This window comes from Carassius auratus, chromosome 41, assembly GCF_003368295.1.
Source record: "Carassius auratus strain Wakin chromosome 41, ASM336829v1, whole genome shotgun sequence".
Classification (NCBI taxonomy): Eukaryota; Metazoa; Chordata; class Actinopteri; order Cypriniformes; family Cyprinidae; genus Carassius; species Carassius auratus.
In genome coordinates, this window is record NC_039283.1 from 19847637 (window position 1) to 19868397 (window position 20761).

Genomic DNA, 20761 nt, shown 5'->3' on the forward strand with positions numbered 1-20761 from the left:
GGGAAAATAAATATGTTGCTCTGTGATGGTGCTGACGGCCAGAGACAGAAAATGCAGAAACTCTTTAGTAATGTGTGATTTGGGGCCATTTTGGGTCCGGCCAAACGGTTTGTGCCAAGAGCCAGGATGGCTGCCAGTTTCCCAAACAATTGCAGACACCTGTGATGAATGGCTCAATGGTTTAAGCTCCACTGACCCAGCTGCACTTGCATAGGGTTGTGTATGGAGAAAAAAAGGCCTGTGAGCAGGAGATAGACTCAGGCTTCAGAAGACAACATGTTGCTTCAGGCCTGTGTAAAGGGAATTTTGACATGAAACAGCACCAGAAGAACAGGTTTGTAGGGCTGTAGTACTCGAGTCCGGTCTTGGACTCGAGTCCGGACTCGAGACATTTTTCTGTCGTCTCGGACTTGTCTCGGACTCGTTGAATTTGCACTCGGACTTGTCTCGGACTTGGCCATTGGACTCGCCAAGTCTTCTAGTTGGTCTCGACTGAGTCCAGCAAAAAAATTAAATAAAAAATGTATCCTTCAAAACAAAACCACATTTGCATGATGTCGACTGAAAACGTGTGGAAAACGCTAGGCGCGCCGCTCTCCTTATTTCCAAAGCACTCTGTAGCCTGCGCTCGCGCTCCAGTGGCGTCTGCTGTTGCTGGGCAACCATGACCCGCTCTCCATGATGACGCAGAAGTTTCAGCAAAGAATAAATGGAATTCCAGCACTTAAAATCACTTTCAGTAGCTCTGCTAATAGATTCATTTAAAAAATGGCTATCCTTGTACAACTATGATCATCTGTTTCTCCATCTTGCCTTAGCTTTCAGTATTGTTCCGGGAAAGGATGTGCATGACCAGCGGTGCACTTACTGCGACCTGAAAAGTTTAGATGTTTCTAATTTAATTTTCTACCTGTTCGATTGTGTTTTATTTACGTCTACACCTAGATAGCCTTTTTTTTTATCAATAAACGCGTATTAATGTATAGCCTTATGCAACAATTACATATGTAAATTTTAAAAACTTTATATATGACATTACATATTTACATTTTCATGTAACAGCCAGTATTTGTATCTGTAACAATCACAAAATTTTTCCTATCTGCATTCGGATACAACATCGTACAGTTACTTGATAAGACTGTTATGACTTTTTATATATTTTTTCGTAGTTATCACTGAACAAGTATGTCGTGTTAAACTGAAATAATTATTAATTTCTAAAATAATATTTATCATGCAAGCAGAGAGATGTCATGACAAACGTTTAGTGATCATTTGAACACGACTGAATCCATTCAATGCACACATTCTCATTACGCAGAACACTTTGAGCGAGTCTTAATGTTAATGAACTTCACTAAACAGATGTGTGTGTTCCGCGCAAACCAGCAAAAGGTAAAGATGCAAACATGTAGGACAAGTAGACAATGTATCCGTATCTAAGCTGATCATTAGCCTACTCTTGAGAGAGAACTGATTTGGTTTTTGAGAGACTGAGACGCGCAGCGCTGCTGTTTGATTGGTGAGCGCGCTGTGCTTATTCCATTCATTCGTATCATGGTAGCCTAAGCTTTCAATATTTGCCTTTTAAATACATACAAATAATATAACGTGTAGCTATATTATTATAGGTAAAATTACTCTTGCAACGCTCTGGTTTCTGAGAGATAAACAGAGAGGCGACAACAATGCGGTGTTTGATTTGCGATCTTTTCACTCAAAGTTTACATTCATTCACTTCTGGCGCTGATGCCCTGGCTCACCTGTTATCTAGCAAACACCAGACTCTGTCAGCTTCAGCCGAGTATTCAGGCAGAATTATTCCTTGAGCGTAATTCGTTTTTTAAGCCATTATCCGTGCCATTCCGAATAAGGTATTCGGCTTCAGGCACAACCCTAATTATTACATTACATATTTTATTTTTACATGCAACATAGATAAGGTCATATAGTAACAGCTCCACGCAATATTGTAATTCTAAAATTCACGTCGTACTTGCAAACACTTTGTATGCATTATGATTAATACATGCTGGAGTAGTTGATTGTTTCCGACAGTGCTCGACTAGTCTATGCAAGCACAAGCACAGTATGACAAAAATTTCGCTGTATTTATGTGCGCATGTCCAGTAGAGCCAAACGTATCCATTCCAGCCTTGCTGCGCGCATTTGTCATATCCCGAGCTTTGCGTGTGTCTGTGCACTGGGCCAATTAGGCATAGTCATATATATTTTTGACCACAGATATAATGTCAACAAAAAATAAAGTACATAAAAATTATTTGACCTTAAAGTTCCAAACTTTGTTTGTTTATCCAAGTTTAGCTCCCAGGGTCGGACTGGGGGTAAAACCAGTACTCATTACCAGGGCCCCAAAGGAAGAGAGGGCCCTTGAAAAGTATGAATCTAAAATATATATATTTTTTCCTGGATATTTTCATGGGTGGGGGCCATGGGGGCCCATCAGGACTGCCTATGCATAGGGCCCAGGATCTTGTTTAACGCCCCTGTTAGCTTTAACCCTAATTATACACACTTGAACCTAATCAAGCTCTTACTAGACACACTAATCTTCCAGGTGTTTTAAGGCCAGTTGGAGCTAAACTTTTCAGGACATTGGCCATCCAGGATGTAGTTTGGAGACCCCTGTCCTACAGAGTTGTTACTTTGCACATGCTTTTTGATCATTACAAATAATAATGTAAAATGATTTTCTTAGAATAGGAGATATGCTTTCTTTGGCATCACAAACATTATCAGTAGTTTAGTATGTGGTCTTGAAGAGGACCCTTTTTTCTTTCATTTGGACTCGGTCTTGGACTTGGACTCGAAACTTTTGGACTTGGACTTGACTTGGACTCGAACCTCTTTGGACTCGGTCTTGACTCGGTCTCGACTAGTCCTGGACTTGGACTTGACTTGGACTCGACAAAGCCGGACTTGACTACAGCTCTACAGGTTTGGTTTAAACATGTTAGTTGTCTATGTTGTATGTGTTTTATATGTTATGGCTGAGTATATTGTGATTGCGTTGTCACAATAGTTGCCAACAGCTATACCAACATTTCACAATTTTTTTTTTCTTTTACATTTTTCCTATATTGAATAAAAACAGCATCTTTTAAAATGTAAAAATATTAATCATAATTTTTATCAGTATTAATTAATTATTTTTTTTTGTAAATATTCATTATCATTAAGTTTTATTTGAGTTTTAGTATTTTAGGGGCACCGATAACAAAACTAAATTTTTGATACCAATTTGAATTATCTATTGAATAAAAACAGCATCTTTTAAACTTTAAAGCATAAAAATAAATGTCAAATATTAATACTGACAAATTTCAGGACCATTATAATTCTGACATTTACCATTTTTATTTATTTATTTTATTTTAGTTTTAGTATTTAAGGGCAAAATAGTATAATTTAAAACCAATTTAAAGGAGTCAAATTTATCAGAAGTTTTAAAATATACCATGAAACTAAAACTTAAATAATTTATGGACATTTTTATTTAATTAAATGTAATTTTATTTGGGAGTAATTAGAATGTATTTTAGCTTAGTTTTTTTATGTTTTAAAATGAATTAAGTTTTGATGTAATCTGTTAGATATAATTAGTATATAGTATATTTATTATGGCTGATCTACATCTAAGCATCAGCTCCAGTTTATGTGTAATAATGTGTAATCAGTATTCAATAAGACCTATTTCCTTTCTATCTCTCTGCTGTGTTTGTTGTTGTTTAATTAATTGAAAGTAACACAAGAACCATGAGACTGCATAAAAGATCACTTCAGAGCACTGTGATGTTTGTTTAACTCACCTCTGAGCTCCAGCCTCTGTTTTGTTTTTGCAGAGAGACATGCTGGACGTCAATCAGATTATGAAAGACTTGGCCAGCATGGTGCATGAACAAGGAGACACCATAGGTGAGATCTAATTTGTATGTGTGTGTGTGTGTGTGTGGCTCTTTGTTTCCAGTTAAGAGTCTGTTGACTCATCCTTGTTTGTCTGGCCTTTTATTGATAATCACTTCTCCCCCCATATCCATCCCACAATCCCCTGTGGTGCTGAGGTGGAGTTTCAGTGGAGAACAAGACATCACCTTCTCCAGCTCAATACATGACAGCCAGAGGGTTAGTCTCTACAGCGTGAGGCCTCTAGAGGAGACTAAGATCAGAGAAGATCCTCAGAGATTCAATTTATATTTAACAGGCAGAGAAAGACAGACAGAAGCATTATAAAGGAGCTGAGACCCTGGTTACACGCAGATAATTTTGTTATTGCTTAATTATTTAAAAAAAAAGTTTAGCTTAAACCTTTGACATTTTATCTTGGACATGTCAGCAGGCATGATCTATTTATTATTATTATTATTATTATTATTATTATTATTATTATTATTATTATTATTATTATTATTATTATTATTATTATTATTATTATTTAATGGTATTTTCAGTATTGGATATTTAACTGGAAATTCAAATTTCTCTTGTTTACTTTTAGATGACCTTTAACACTCATAATTTAAGAACACAGTTAAATATAAACTTTAACTAGTTTTAAAACAAATAAAATATTAAAATAATTTATTTTTTAATGCACATGGTAATGTTGTGATGCTGAAATTCACTTGATTTTAGATTTTAGCATTCTGAATTTACTTGTAAATAATAGTATAGAATATGAATATAAGATAAATGATACAAATTATTTTTTAATATCAGCCATAACATCTAAATAATTATTAGCCTTTCTGTATTGGCCAGAATTTTAATATCAGTGGATCCTTAGAGATAAATATTACTGTACATTACAAAAGCTGTTTTGTTGGTGCTTCACAAAGTTTGGGGGAGTGAACCATGACATGTGACCTGCCCAAATGTGATATTATGCATAAACATTTATATCAGGTGATGGAAACACGTTATTGTTATTTTGGGTAATTTGACATGTGACCCTTAGCCATGACCTCTTTGTTAGATAATGCCCATTCCTCTTCTCTCTCCAGGAAAATGTCTGTACGCATGGGTCAGAGTTTGCATGCATGTGCACACATTTTCCCCTGAAAATTGTTTTTTTTTATAAATCCCACCTTTTGCATAAGAAGACACATTCACTTCTCTCAGGGCAGGTTTTGTGCATACGCAATGGTCATAAAAGAGATCTCAGATGATCAAGATACTTACCCTTCAGGAGAAGTTAAGGATGTGCTTTTCATCCTAATTTAACACTCTCACGGTCACAATACAACTGCAGCTCAAGGAGAAAGGAGAGAAAATGGAGGCGTAACACAATATGAAAGGAATTCATGAGAGAAAAGGGAAATTGAAACTTTCCTTGTCCCCCACTTCCTTCCTTGCATGGACACTTAACATTTACACAGGGAAATGAAGTCAGACTCGTTGAAGGGTATCACAAGTTATGTGACACAAGTTTATTGTATACACACAGTATATAATAAAACCCGACAATGCCATTCTGCCCTTTAGGAGGACACTTGAGGATGTAGGTGGACTATATTTTATTTTATTTTACTCTATGCCACTTTCTGATCAACTCATAATGCAAAATGCATTAAGATTTTCATATCGTTCAATTTATTTTTATTTTGTCACCTTCTGGTTTCTCTTCCCCTGCAAACTTTGTTGATGAAACGATGATGCATTTGTACTGTTCCAAAACCATGCCTATTTCGGCCATGTTTACCAAAAATGTTTACTAAAATTAAAAAGGAAAACAGAATATATGAAACTAAATCTAATTCAAAATATAAGCCACAGCGGTATGATACTAAAATAACACTGATTATGAGCTTCCACTTGCACTGCAGACTCACTTTCTTAGAACGTTGTTGTTGATGTGTATGAGATTGTATACACCTACATATGCAAAGTGCAAACATTTCATAAATGGCTGTTAGAAAACATTAGCGTCATTGCATAGGCATGATGTTTTCAGGAGTAAGTAAGGCTAGAACAACAGCCTTTTTGCTCAGAGTCCATTAGAGTTTTAAGAGACTGAAATAGAAGTGGCTAAATTGGTCTCTGTCTTTATACCCAGGGTGTTTATTAAGAGGTGGATGTGAATAAAGTCTCTGTGGATGGCCGTAATTTGAAGGGGTGGAGATAGGACAGATTAGACAAGTGAACAGGTGTGGGATTTAGATGCTTTTAGCACAGCCTTATGGAAAGGTGGACTTTTGTGACAAAGCCAGAACGATATGCGACGTACCTGAATGAAACGGGTCATGCTTTGTTTTTAGTTGTTAGATGACAGGAAAAAACTCAATATGCCAATGTTACATGTATTAAAATGTGTTGTGGCATTATGTAGTAAAAAAAACTATTGGTGTATTCACATAATAATGGTGCATTAGCAAAATTTTCTGTTGACAAACAAGGTCCATTGTCCACTGTCAATAACATAGTGATGCATGAAGCACAGCTCACACAAATCACTTTCAAACCAAGCAACTTTCTGTTTGTTAGTTTGTAAAATTCCTTTGACCAGATTGAGAATGAGAGAAATCTGCATCTGCATTTTCTTTCTCACATGAAACTCACAATCGCACAGATTCCTACTGAATTTATTTTGCCCATGAAATTAGCAAATGGAAGATGCGACTGCCGACTGCACCTTTAAAGTAGCATGATGACAACACTGGCACATAGCCTGACATGTTCTGATATGATGTACTGTATATGTGCAGATGACTCCAGATCATGCTCAATCGCCAGTTTCATTTGAATTTGTTAGCCTAACTAATAAAGTATATTAAAAGTATACTAATTTGTTATTTTTTTAATTGTTCACCCCATACACAAGACGTGCATGTCCATGTTAGCATTTCCTCAGGTGTGCTTGTATTGTGTGCCACATTTGTCTAACACTGTAGTCAGCGTTGATGCCGTCATGTTTATTTACTGCTTCAGCACTGCTTAAGGTTTTCTGTGTACATAGCGAGTCTATTAATTCCATAAAGAAGTGATTTGATTCTGAGCCACGAAAGCTAAATTATGTTTTAAACAAATTGGGTGTTTGTTTTACAGCTCAGCTTTGTGCCTTCCTAATTGGTTGATTCTTTAATTATTTCTAGTCTAATGTTTTCAGCAGTATTCACTGTTCGGGTGTTTGTGTGTGTGTGTGTGTGTGTGTGTGGGTGCGAGTCAGTGGTGACCAGCTGAGGTGTCTCCAGATAAGAGCTTGTCAAACCTGTCCATTTAGAGTCATTATAAAGTATGTCCCTGTAATTCTTAAACAAATTGAGGATGATGAAAATTAAAAAGCAACATTTGTATGTGTGTTTTCAGAGGCTGTTTGCCCATGTTTAGCAGTCGATAAGGTTATATTACACAGAGCAGGATTCTGCATATAAAAAGCTGAATTAAAAGAGGAACAAGAGCTGGTGTGATTCAGCTAGTTTAAAACAGTAAAGGTCTTTTTGGATCCCAGTGATGCACAATATGCTTTATGGTTAACGGTGCATCTTTTATCAGTTTGTTTTTAACTTTAATACATTTTGTTTGGTAAGTGAATTAAAAATGAAACCAAACACTGTTGTTCTTCTGCTAAATTAAGCTTACTAAGCAAAACCTGCTTTTTGCTATTTTCGGGCATTATCCTGATGTGAAGCCAGTTTGAAACAATATGTAGCAAAATTATGTTGTTGTATAAAATAACATATACTTTGTTTATAATAAGACAATCCCGGAATACACTGTGACAAGAATGTTTTAGAAAGGGTTAGCTTTTCTAAATGCTAAAACCTTTGGAGCCTATGGAAATGTCAAATACTTTTATTCAGTACTGAAAATGTTTAACTGATACATATATGTAATCTAAAACTTATTATTGACAAAATATTTGTGTGCTGTATTTTTGTATTGTTAGAGTATCAGGTCATTAGCTTAGTGTTGGTAACATCAGGCTCTAAAATGTGCAACAGTCATTGTGTCTGCATTGATTTTTATCAGTAATGCATAAACTTTTCAAGACAAACTTACCATGACATATTAAGCGATAAGGTATGGTGATTTAACTGTTATTATTTTTAACATTATTTGTTACATTTGACCAGATTCTCCAGGAAGAGCCTCACTGCCCATTATTTTGAAGAAAAAGGCAGCCAATCGGAAATGTTCCTATTATTAATGAAACAGAACTCCAAAAAGGCCAAAACCACTCATAATTAACCAATCAAGTTTGTAAATATTTGAATATTTTGTGCATTAATTATTTAGAATCAATGACTGTAAGTAAATAGTTTAATATTGCACCACCATTTAGTTTTAGCAGTAATCTGCAATGCTTCATGGGCTTCATTCTCTCCCTAAAATAATTGAAATGCCCAGTATTGTACCTTTGTCAGATTTTTCAAATTTGTAATATTATGCTTTTCCTCTTATAGTTGGTAGGTTGCCAGCTTAACACTCTTTATAGCAGAATATTTTGAAAACTCTATGGAGGGAATAAATGAGAAGAATCCTTCTGTATTCTTGGGTGTTGAAAAAATGGGTGGCCACCATGGAGCTCTGTTGAAATCAACTGAATATCTTGTGCGCTTCATGTGAGAAGTCATTTGTCCCATGTACATGAGTGGCAGTTTGCAGAATTGCTATGAAAAGCATCTCAAATCATTCGCTTATGAAGTTCCATTTCAGTTGGGATGCTGCTGTATAAAATAGCTCCCTGTGTAGACCGTAAACAGCGAGGAGACTTTTGGAACAGCATTGCTCAATAGCTTTGATAAAAATCCATTTAGAATGTCTTTTTGACACAATTGACACTAATAAGAGGCTGGTTGCCCTGCAGGGTGTGTTTGGCAGACATGGCTGATGATTCATCAAGCACAGAGCCTTCTTTTCAGTTTTCGCTATTGAAATATTGATTGATAAGTCTCCGTGTGATGTGTCATCTCCCTTCTGTGTTTCTTAATGAGCCATTTCTCATTTCCACCCAGATTCACTGGGCCTATATTGGGAGTAGATGACAGGTCAGTAATCTTAGATGGAGACAGAAGACATTTTCGAGCTGGGAGGGTTTTATTGGTCACTGGAGTAGATACTGAGCACTTTCTGAATATCGTGCGGCCCACACACACTTCCGGATATTGCTTTGTGTAAACTTTGGTTTGTTTCTTCCTGTCTGCAGCACCCAGAACCATATTCTCACTATTTTTCACTTTTGTTACTCGATGAAGCTTGTTGTTCAGGCACCTCCACCTGAGAACGGGCTTGTGATGAGAAGTACGGGAAACTGTGATGTGGTACAACAGGTGCCTACAGGTTTAATTATCCCAGGGAGCTACTATGCTCCTCTCAGCTTATTTAAAATAGGCAATTTAGCTGTTACCAGAAATAGAAAGAAATGTGGGGTTGAGATGAATCCAGGTAAGGAATGTGGGATGAAAGTTTACAAATTGATAGCACTTGTTAATCCTTTAAAAGGCCATCTAACTGAATGATGAATTTAAAAAAAAAAAAAATAGACAAAAACACATTCCTGCACAAGTTTCCAGCTTCTTTCCATGCAAACCATTCTCCGCCACATCTAACGGTGACGACGGAGACCAGCACCAAATCAAATCAGAGAAAGATAAACAAAACCTCATTAGTTTCTCCAGCTAGGCGGAGGTGAGGTCTACAGTGATCCCCTCAGCTGAGCCTGCCCTGCTTTAACCCCGCTGTAACCCTACCGCTTCTGCTTTCGTTCTGCACTCCTGTGTTTTGAACCGCACATTTGTTTTTAATTGGGAAGGGAATTGACTTTGCATTTAAATCAATGCTCTCACTCGCTAGTGTAAGTACATGTGCATTGGAACAAGACACCTCATTTGGATTATTCAAAGTTAATAATTGGCTGTCTTTCCTACAAATTAAGGAAGCAAGGACATAACTGAGTCTTTGTGTGTTTTTAGCTGATTATTACTCAGTATGTGTGTTTCTAAGCACAATTCTCAGCGGAAAATGACCTTTTTTTGTGAAGGGTTTCTTGAGTAGAATATTAGCTAATCTTCTTTTGGTACAGGGAGAGATGTTACAACTATTTGTTTATACTTTTATACTAGATACACACAAATGGTCGTACAATAATAATTGAGATATATTTAAAGTACTTTCAGTGATTCATTTTAATTCATTTAATAACACCGAAACACAATGATAACAGCAATGATAATGCTTGTTTTCTCTCTTCACAGACAGCGTTGAAGATTACATTCAGACCACCTCATCGCATGTGGAATCAGCCAATCACGAGCTTGCAAAAGCTAGTCATTATCAGGTATGTTACTGACTACCTGGAAAGCTGTTGCTTTGTTAACTGCATTAAGGTACACAAAAAGAGTGTTTCTGTAACAGTCTATCAACACAATTATTGTAGCAGGTTTGTTTATTGGTTTCAGTTGACATCACACAGTGAGATTTTCAACATGCTGTCATTCATTAGCTGCTCACTTCAGTATTCACCCTTCACCAATTACCTAACAGGTAGACCATAAACCCTTTTGAAAATTTAAATTTGTCATTGATTGTTCACAAGCTCTGTTTGAGTATTAAGTATTGTGTGAAGAAACAAATGGTTGTATTACACCTTTGTTTACCCTGATGCTTGCTTTCACCGACACAGTCAGTACTTTTTTTATTTTGCATTCAAAGTATTTATTTTTTCAGTTCATGAAACAGTTATGCGGCTTTAATACTTTTTTTGTGGAAGCCATGATATTTTTTTTCCCCCAGGAATTGTTGATGATAGAAAGCTCAAAGGGGCAGCATTTACTTGAAATTGAAATATGTTGCAACATAATAAATGTCTTTACTGCCACTTTCTGTCATTTTAATCCATCCTTTAATTAATTATGTATTGATAAATATAATCAAAGAAGGCTGTGAAAATGTATCTGCATTGTTAATCCTTTTGATCTTTTATTTAAAAAATCCATTGGACAATAAGAGTTTAAAATGGCGGGAAATATCATTATGAATAAAGGTTTTTCTCTAATACACATTGGTCACAATTAACGGCACTCTTTTATTCAATACTTTTTGAAACCTCCATTTGACAGTTTAACAGCTCTAAATGTTCTCCTATAATGCCTGATGATGTTAGAGAACACCTGACAAGAGATCAGAGACAATTCCTTTAGGACCTCCAGCAGAAATATAGGCCCACAACATAAAAAAACAGCAGTATATTTAATACACATTGGGGTACTTTTAATCTCTGTGTCCACCAAACCCATCTTGAGTGTTTACTGCTAAAAAGTTATTTTTAATTTCATCTGATCATAGAAGCCAGTCCCATTTGAAGTTCCAGTCATGTCTGATAACTGAATATGCTGGAGTTTGTTTTTGAATGAGCTAGGAGAATTTTTCTTGAAACCCTCCCAAACAACATGTGTTGATGTAGGTTCTGGTTGACCAATTCTTTGGTTTTCTGAACCAGAGACTCAACTATTTTCTGCAATTCTCCAGCTGTGACCCTTGAAGAGTCTCTCTTTCTCACCATGCATTAGGACGATGTAGACACACGTCCTCTTCCGGGCTGTTTTGTAACATTTTCTTTTGGTTGGAAATTTTTAATTATTGCCCTGATGGTGGACATGCAAATTTTCACTGCTCTAGCTCTTTTCTTAAAGCCACTTCACTAATTTGTAAAGCTAAATTATCTTTTGCTACACATCAGAAATATATACTTTGGTTTTTCTCATTGTGATGGATGATTAAGGGCATTTGGGCTTTGTTTTCCCTCTTCTTTATATTTCTGTGAAACAGGTAGCCATTGTTGGATAATTTCATGTTCATAATCACCCTGGACTGCTCAAAATTGAAGGGAATTGATTTCTAAAATACCTTTATATATATATATATATATATATATATATATATATATATATATATATATATATATATATATATATATATATATATATATATATATTTTTTTTTTTTATCTCCACTTCACATGGTATTTTAGAAATCATTTCCCTTCAGTATCATTTACCTTTTAGCTCTGTTGTCCAGTCATATAAGGGTCATGTGAGACACTTAATCATCTGTTGTTGTCTGCTAAGGGTATTTGTGCCCGTTTTTTTCTACTATGACGTTTGTTTTCGTATATTCCCGTCTGAATAGAGCAGTAGGTGATTAGAGCATGTGGCCTTTCATATAATTCCTCCCCTGGGATTCACAATAAAAACACGGGCTAATAATGGATTGTATTGCATGTGTGCTTACCCACGTTGCATCTGCTTCTACCTGTCCACCGATTCCTAGCCATGTGAGTTTGTGTGTGGCAAAGAAAATGAATGTCCCAAACTGGTGCTTTAGCGTTCCTCTCTTGGCCATAGTTTTCTCGCCTCTTCTTTCCTCCACTTACAAGAGCGCAAGGGAGTAAACGAGTGAGTAGCAACAGCTTTTGGATTAATTGTCATTTCATTATCTCAAGGAGAGCTCAACCGTGACCAAACTCACACAGAGCAATTTAGCACTTCGCCAGTCCCGCTGCCGCCCACCCTGAGGGGCGGAGGGAAGCGCCTGACTTAGGGAGCTACCCCGTTTCTTTTCTAAACATCTCCCATAAACCCATACTGTTAAACATGGCACGCAGAAGTCAATTAAAATAGTATGTCATTTTCTTTCCACAGACCAAAATGACAGTTAACCAAATGCAGAAATTGTTTTTTTGAATCTATAATCCATCAAGCCAAAAGCAGATCCTCTCCGCTCAGTCATGGAAGGTCTGTAAGTGACAAGAATGATGTTGTATCAGCCCCATCAGAGTTCAATGGAGCATGATGGAACATGATTGTTCATTACCATGCTGCTGCTCCAAACTCTGAACTCAAATGAACAGACACTGAACAGAGTTCACACCATAATACACAGACTCCAGACTTCATTTACCATTACTCATTTTCTCACTCTTTCCATTACAAGCCCATTTTGTGATGTGGAAAAGTGCTTTACTGGGTGCTCTGAACTTAACTGAGTTCATTCAATTTAGTGCTAAGTTCAAGAAGTACTTTTACAGTTATTGTGTCCCTTTCCCTGTAGCTAGAAATACTTATAATTGCATGATGTTTATAATTGACTAATTTTGACACAGTACTTAGTTATATATATCTGTCTGTTTTTGCTGCACATTGCGAATAGATCTGAGCCACAGGAGAGCCTCTGTGTTTCTCTGTTTCATTCCTTTTTTTTTTTTTTTTACTATACTGTTGCTGCACTACTTTTACTGTTTAGTGTTTAGAATGTCTATTCTATTTATAGTGTTTAAGTTTCTTTTATCAATGCATTTATTACTAATTTTCAACTTGGTTTCTGGTGTCTTAAAGAGCTGCAAATATTTTGCTTGAAGATGTGTGTATATGAAATAAAAAGAAAATCCTCCTACTGTATAATACAGACAAATATATGTGTATTAGAATAGACACGGTTATCTAGTAAAACCAATAGCATAACCACTGTTGTTCAACAAATGCATTCACATTTTTCACAGATTATTTCTCACACATAACTCATGTCTGGTGTGTAGAAAGTGCCTTTGTGTGTGCGTGTGGGCTGTGTTAGGCTGTATTTATGTCAGTTGGATGATCACGTGGCCTATAGAGTGTGACAGTTAGCGGGGTGTTGGATTATTATTTGCTATCTGCTTCTACATAAGCTGCATGCTGTCCCGATCGCACTGAATCCATACAGACCAGACGGCTTATTTGTGTGCCCAGAGCAGATTCAATGCTTCAACATTCCCACCATAACCCTCTTTCCCACACACAAAAACATAAGAGAGCCAGAGCGGGATCTAAGGGGGCCAAATGAAATTCAGTTTATTAGTATCACTGCTACTGTTGTGGATACTTAGGGTTGGGGACTTGATGACACCTTAAATCATGCAGTTTGTTGAGCAGAGGTGTGCTGTTACATTTCTAAATGCTGTTACATTTGAAAAATTAATTGACTTGAAGGAGGGTTCTGAGCCATATCCTGAGACCACTATCACATTTTTGACTTGGCAACAACCAAGATCCAGTGAATAGGTGCCATCAAAAAGAGATTCAAACAGCTGATAAAAACAATCACAATAATCCACAAGTCCAAATATCAACATATTGCAAAGTAAAAAGAATCAAATCCATTATTAAAGCATTTTAACTCTAAACTGTTGCTTCTGGAAAAAATGTGCATCCATAATTCATAGTAACTCTTTCTCCACCCATTAATTACAGAGGATCCACTGATGAGCCGGTTGATATACTATAATGCTAATTTTTTCCATATCTGTTTTGATGAAGACACAAACACATGTACATCTTGGAAGGCCTGAGTAAACTGTCGGTAAATTATCATTTTGGGGTGAACTATTCCTTTAAAAACTACTTGGAACACTTTAACAACCAAATAGCATTTTTTTTTTTTTTTTTTTTTTATAAAGCATCACTCTCATTTTCTTCAGAATGTGTCAAATGTATGCACATTCAGAATGTGAATTAGTGGTGCATTTTCTACTCTTTTTGTTGTTTAAATGTGGTGCAGAAATCAAAATAGGACTATATTGATCATAGAACATTCATGTAGTGTACTTATTCTTTGCAAGAGTATTGCTCCCCATGTTGAAAGTTTGTCAGGTTTGTTTAATGAATGCAGAAAGCAGCTGATCAGTGTCATGCTGTGATCAGGCACAGCAATGCAAATCAATCATGCAGTGTAATTTAGGTAATGGGGATAGATAAAGTTTAGCTGGTGGTGATGACTGCGACACAAGCCTGCCTGTAATATTGGAGCTGAAGTAGAATGAATATGTATGTGAATGAGGGGATGTTGTGGAGAGTTTAGCACAGGAGCATTATTCTCCATGAGGTTGAATGTGGAAACTGGCCAAATTGCCAAAGTCGCTGCTGCTAATGTTATATACTTTATGTACTGTATATAAAATTGTAATGTCACAGCAGGCTCTCTGTCTGGTAACCCCTGACTATAATATAATATTATGTATGTGTGTGTATATGCACAAATAGAGTGAAATTCCATGCTGACATTAAAGTTGATGACTTACTGATTTATTTATTATATAATAATTCTTAATGACTTATAAATGAAAGTTAATATAAAGAGCTGCCTTTTAAAATTAATCAACATCAAACTTTTCATTAACTGTCCCTGAACAATTGTTATAAAGCAGCTGTTGCAGTCTCTACATTAAGAAAATTGTAATTCAAACATTGGGCCATCGACATAGATCCAAAAAAAAATTATTTGCTCATCCTCTCAGATTTATGTAGGGTGGCAGGATCGTGGTGCAACTTTAAAACCTTTCTTGTTCACCTGTAACACTTTCTTCCACAGAGCTTTCACACACTTGTGTAAATCAGCTCTAGGCAGAGATTGGCTCGTGTTTGCCAAAGGCTAAACTGCAAAGTGGGGACCGCGAGTTCCTGTATATTTGCTGTGTCTTTTAAACATCATAATCAGGAAGACTTGGATTCTGAATTTTTATGTAAATTGCGCATAAGCCGATTACAAGCAGGCAGTGGCAACACAAACATTATTTATTTTATGGACCTTCAATTTTCTGAGCAGATGAGATAAAGGCAGAATAATATTATGTGGGTAATCATCATGCTGCATTATTATGACATTATAAAGACGTTTCTCATGTCGTGCAAGGTAAAAGACCCCCTCCCCATCTCTGTCTCTCCTAAAACCAATGTCATTTTTTTTTCTCGTGAACATTTGACATCCAGCTGTATGTGACTCAAATGTGTTAAAGTGAAATTTGCTGCATTGTTCAGGGATTGCTACAGCTAGGGGTTAATTTGGTCGAGTTTCTGGCACAGAGGTTTAGCAGATATGTTCCGCCCCTCTTTATGGCTGGAAATCCATTTGTGGTCACATGCCCTCATATAATAGTCCATTACAAGTGGAAAATTGATGGTTCTCCTTATGTGAAACCTAATGTGAAATCATTCTAATTTAGGAAAAATGACCAAGAATTAAATGACCTTTTGAGGCAATTCTCCCATCCAGCCACAAGGTGACCTGAATAGTAAAATAGTTCTAAATAAAGCACATAACAATTAAAAGTATAGTTCACCCAAAAATAAAACTTCCATTACAATTTAAATATGCATGTATGACTTTATCTTACTTTAACAATTCTTTTGGTTTAATAAACTAAAACAGATCTTGTTGTGTGTGTATGTATATATACATATAGTGAAGCATATACATTTTTTAATTATGCCTCAATTTTATATTTATATAATTTAAATATATATATATATATATATATATATATATATATATATATATATATATATATATATATATATATATATAATTTAAATATGTATACAAACATACATTAAAATATGAAAACAGTACAATTCTGAATTGTAAGAATATTTACAGAAATGTAATTTGTTTTTGTCAAATAAATACAGCCATTCGTGCACATGAGACTTTAAAATAAATAAATACATTACCAACCCCAAACGTTTGAACAGTAAATTATGGGTTTATGTTTAAACTTATATTTATATTTATGCATTTAAATTATGAATGCTTATTTAAACATTAGTTTAATCAATTATAGGAATACCCCGGAAACTTTTTCAATATCCTGGTGCCTTCGTTTTAGTGCTTCTAAACTAAATTGGTTACACAGAGAGAGAGAAATTTCATTTCCCTTTTTCTTTTCTCTCCTCTCACCGGCACTTCACTCCATCAGCTTTCTTTTTATCCTTAAGTCATTTTTCCCTTCTCTTTCTCACTCGGTGAATGTCTGCACTCTCCATCTCCACCTCGCTTCCACACATCAGGAAAAAATTCAAGCTCTGAAATGGACCAACAGTTGTATTGTCACCTAAAGCTTTTTTGTTCCCTTTTTACCTGCTTTATTTTCCTGTTTTCTCTGAATGACAGACCAGCTCTGGGTTAACACAAAGTTAAAATCAGCACTGAATTCTGAGTGATAGAGCGAACGAGAGAGAGAGAGAGAAAGTTTATAAGGTGTGGTTTTGGAGAAATGTAAGAAAGAAACGAGGGAATCTGCGGTGACCAGCTGCAAGAGAGGAGATAGCAGAGAGAGGCTTTTAATTCCCAATCCCTACAGAGCCTTTGAAAATTACCAATCTTCTTATCACAGATGCAGGGCTGCTTATGCAAATTGTTGTGGAGTGGAACGTTTAAACAGAAAATTACTCAACAGCAGTTTTTTTTCCAATTTTTTTTCTTCTTCTCTCCCTCCCTCCCCCCACAAGCACACTTCCACATAGAAAGGCTGTTTCCAGTCTCTGATAAGAAGATGAATTGCTCTTCGCGCTTTGTAGCACGTCAGGATTTAAAGACTCCAGCCTAGCTGTGGACTATGACTGCTGCTCTTTTATGGCTTTGTCAAACAAACAAACAAAAAAACAAACAAAAAATGGGAATCAGGGAAGAGCATAGAAAACCATAGAATCTACGCTCCCAAAAGTCGGAGCCGCCTGCCGAGGCAAAATAATGCATATTGAAATCCACATTTTTTTTTGTGTTTATTATTTCCACACTTGTTGGTTGCACTGGTTCTAAACTGGATCTTAATCTCTCAACATGATAAAACAATAGATCCACTAGGGGGGTTTGTCTTAGACATTGAAAGTCCAAATGACACTTTTGGAAGTCTTTCTAAATTCCTTTGAAAACAGAGCAGGGCTTCCTCCCAGAATGGTGCGTCATCAGAGGCGAAGAGCATCAGAGAGCCAGATGGGTTTTGCGAACGCTGTTCAGCCAGAACTCGAGCGCGACGGAAAATGTGGCTCTCTCATGCTTGGCCAACAGCTCTTGACTCTAGGTCACTATTCAATTCTGTCTTTGAGAAATCATTTTCAAAGCATGTCTCTGTATTGGGGAGAGAGCCTATAGAGGTCAATTGATGGCAGCACCTTCATTTCGTAGTATTGTATTGGTGGCAGGAACCTGTTTGGAAAATTATGGTGTAATTTTGTTCTTTTATTCCATGCGGGTCCTTTTGTACCTAGAAGGGCTGTTCGTACTGGATAATGACTGTTGATTTATTGATTTTAACAATGGCGGGCAACCGAGAAAGAATTTATTCTATAAATTTTTTTGTGTGTGTGTGTGTGTGTGTGTGTGTGTGCGAGAGAGAGAACAAATCTATTTGACTCATGAGCCTTGTTTTTTTTTTTTTTTTTTTTTTTTTTTTTTTTATTAGTCTATTAAGAGTATTCTGCTGTATGTTGTCTGAATGCATTTTCAGTTAATATCACCCTACTCAGTATTTTCAGTATCTTGATAGTGGCTCATTGTTTTTGTTCATAGATATTTTTGTTTATATATATTTGTTTTGCATAATTTACTCACCCACATGTTGTTTTGAAGCTATATGCCTTTCGTTCTGCTATGGAGCACAACAGAGCAGATTATTGATGCTGATAATGAAAGTAAATGGGGACCAGGGGTTGTCAAGCTTCAGAAATCTTCTGAAGTCATATGATTTTTGTGAAGAAAAGCCAGAATGTTAAGCCATAATTGTCTCCACTGCAGTTCACAAAACAAAACAAAAAAAAATTAATATATGCATATTCAAAAGCAGAAGTAAGATTTGAGTGCTACAATGAAAATGAAAATGATTTTTAGGCAATTTGCATGGCTCTATTTTATTTTATTTTTTAATTATTGTTATTATTATTATTTTAGCATTATAGCCCCTGGTCAGTATTCACATTGAATGGAAAAGAGCAGCATGAACATTCTGCCAAAAAAAAAAAATATATCAAACAGGTTTAGAATGTTTTTTTCTTTTCTTTATTATCTTTATCCTTAATCATACAGTAAAATCTCAAACCTTTTTCTTCTTTATTCTGTATTCCAGAGGCAGCTGAGGAGGAGGAAATGTTATCTGTTAATCGCTGGAGTTCTGCTTCTTACTTTGCTTATCATCATTATTGCAGTCTCAGCCAGAAAATGAGATCAAGACCACAGGTGAGCTACGTCTGGTGTGCCCAGCCTGTAATATAAATAACAACATAAAAATAAATAATAAAAAAAAAAGGAGTAAAGATACTCGAGGGACAACACAAATCAACAGAACAAAAATAAAACAAATATTAAAAATATATTATTTTTAAGCAAATTCATAAAATCTGTGAGCGATATAATTGATAACTGATAATTAATGTTTATGATTATGTTAATGAAGATTCTGATTTTTAAATGTTTTTAATGAAGTCTCTTAATCTCACCAAATCTGCATTTATATGATCCATTTATTTTGAAGTGAGGCTGAAGACTGGAATAATGATACTGAATATTCAGCTTTGTTTCACAAGAATAAATTATATTTTAAAATATATTACAATACATTTATTTTAAATCACTATACTCTTTTTAATTTTTTTTGAGCACATAAATGCAGAGCATAAGAGACTTCTTTTAAAATATTTAATTATTAGGAACCAGTAGTGTAGATATATAAAACACACACACACACACACACACACATATATATATATATATATATATATATATATATATATATATACACATTCTACATTTTTAATTTTTTTATCATTCATTGGCAAAGTACACCCTTTCATTTTAACACAATGATAAAACGTTGTGATATTTATCACCAAAATACAGTGCAGAACATCATAATCAATTAATTTTGACTGAAGCAGGTCATTTAGACAACTGTCGTCATCACTGAATAGTAAAACACCCAAAGTCTCCAGCTTGTTTGAAACGCTTAGACATAATCTTCTCTGTGAAAAAATAAATAAATAAATAAATAAAAAAAAGTGACAAAACAACCTTGCTTACCTAATTGGTTCTTGACATTTGTGTAACCTGAATTAACATATTAGGATGCTATTGTTTACCACAAAAAGCCACTGCGGTGAAAGCGCTAATATTTTACCCATGGGCAGGAGTGGGATTTTATCAGTTAGATGGATTACCTCCTCATTCATCTCTGAAAGGCCACCTGACAATTACACTCTTCTGTTATTCATTTATCCTCACAATCTACTTTTATTCATTCATTGACTCATTCATTAGTTCATTGTTTTTCTCGTTCATTTGTCTGTGAGGAGGAAGAGTGTTGGAAACTGGATGAGGAGTGACTCCATTTCCATGAGATGTTTATCTATGTATTCGATCTCTCACGGCCTCCCTCGGGGAGACGAGGCTGAGTGACAGCCTGGACTCCCTGTCGTATCGATCCATACCCTCTCCGCTCTCCCACTTTTCCTCTGGCAACACACACACACCTCCTTTTAAGCGGCGTGTGTGAAACTGAGAGTAGATAGCATCTTTAATTAAGTAGCTCTTAACTCACATTTGTGAAATAGGGTGAAACAAGGAGCATAAGTTGTTTGAACTTTGGTGCTAAGATCTCATCTTTTACGCAGCGCTTGAGCAAATAAGAACAGTTGAGAGATTTTGTCAAAAAAAAAAAAAAAAAAAAACTCCACTCAAGCACGCTCTGCCATGTGCACTGCTTACAAATGGAGAACTCTTAAGTACTAATTGATGTAGAGATTTCAATATTCCATCGCTTCTGTTGTTTTGACCTACAGTGATCTCATTTATACTGGTATTATGTCTTTTAGAATATAAAAACTAGATTTTAACTTTTTTTTTTCAGAAAAAAATGTTAATGGATGCATTTCTGTGCCAAAGTCGCTGTTATATTATGCGTTTGCTGCTGTGTTCTGAGTGTTTTTTAGGATGCTACTGTGCG

At 35.7% G+C, this 20761-nt stretch overlaps 1 protein-coding gene across 2 annotated transcripts in view; it reads left to right on the top strand.

Moving 5' to 3' along the window:
* Positions 1-3687: 3687 nt before the first annotated feature.
* The window catches only part of LOC113059208 (syntaxin-12-like), a 31006-nt gene continuing 13932 nt past the window's right edge, over positions 3688-20761 (top strand). Inside the window, exons 1-3 of one of the 2 annotated variants that reach the window (XM_026227543.1) lie at positions 3830-3939; positions 10215-10297; positions 18890-18999. In XM_026227543.1, coding sequence (XP_026083328.1) covers positions 3873-3939; positions 10215-10297; positions 18890-18985 — 246 coding nt within the window. In that variant the 5' untranslated portion in view covers positions 3830-3872 and the 3' untranslated portion in view covers positions 18986-18999. Of the gene's footprint in view, positions 3940-10214; positions 10298-18889; positions 19000-20761 lie in introns of both variants that reach the window. The other variant, XM_026227541.1, reaches the window with a different exon arrangement.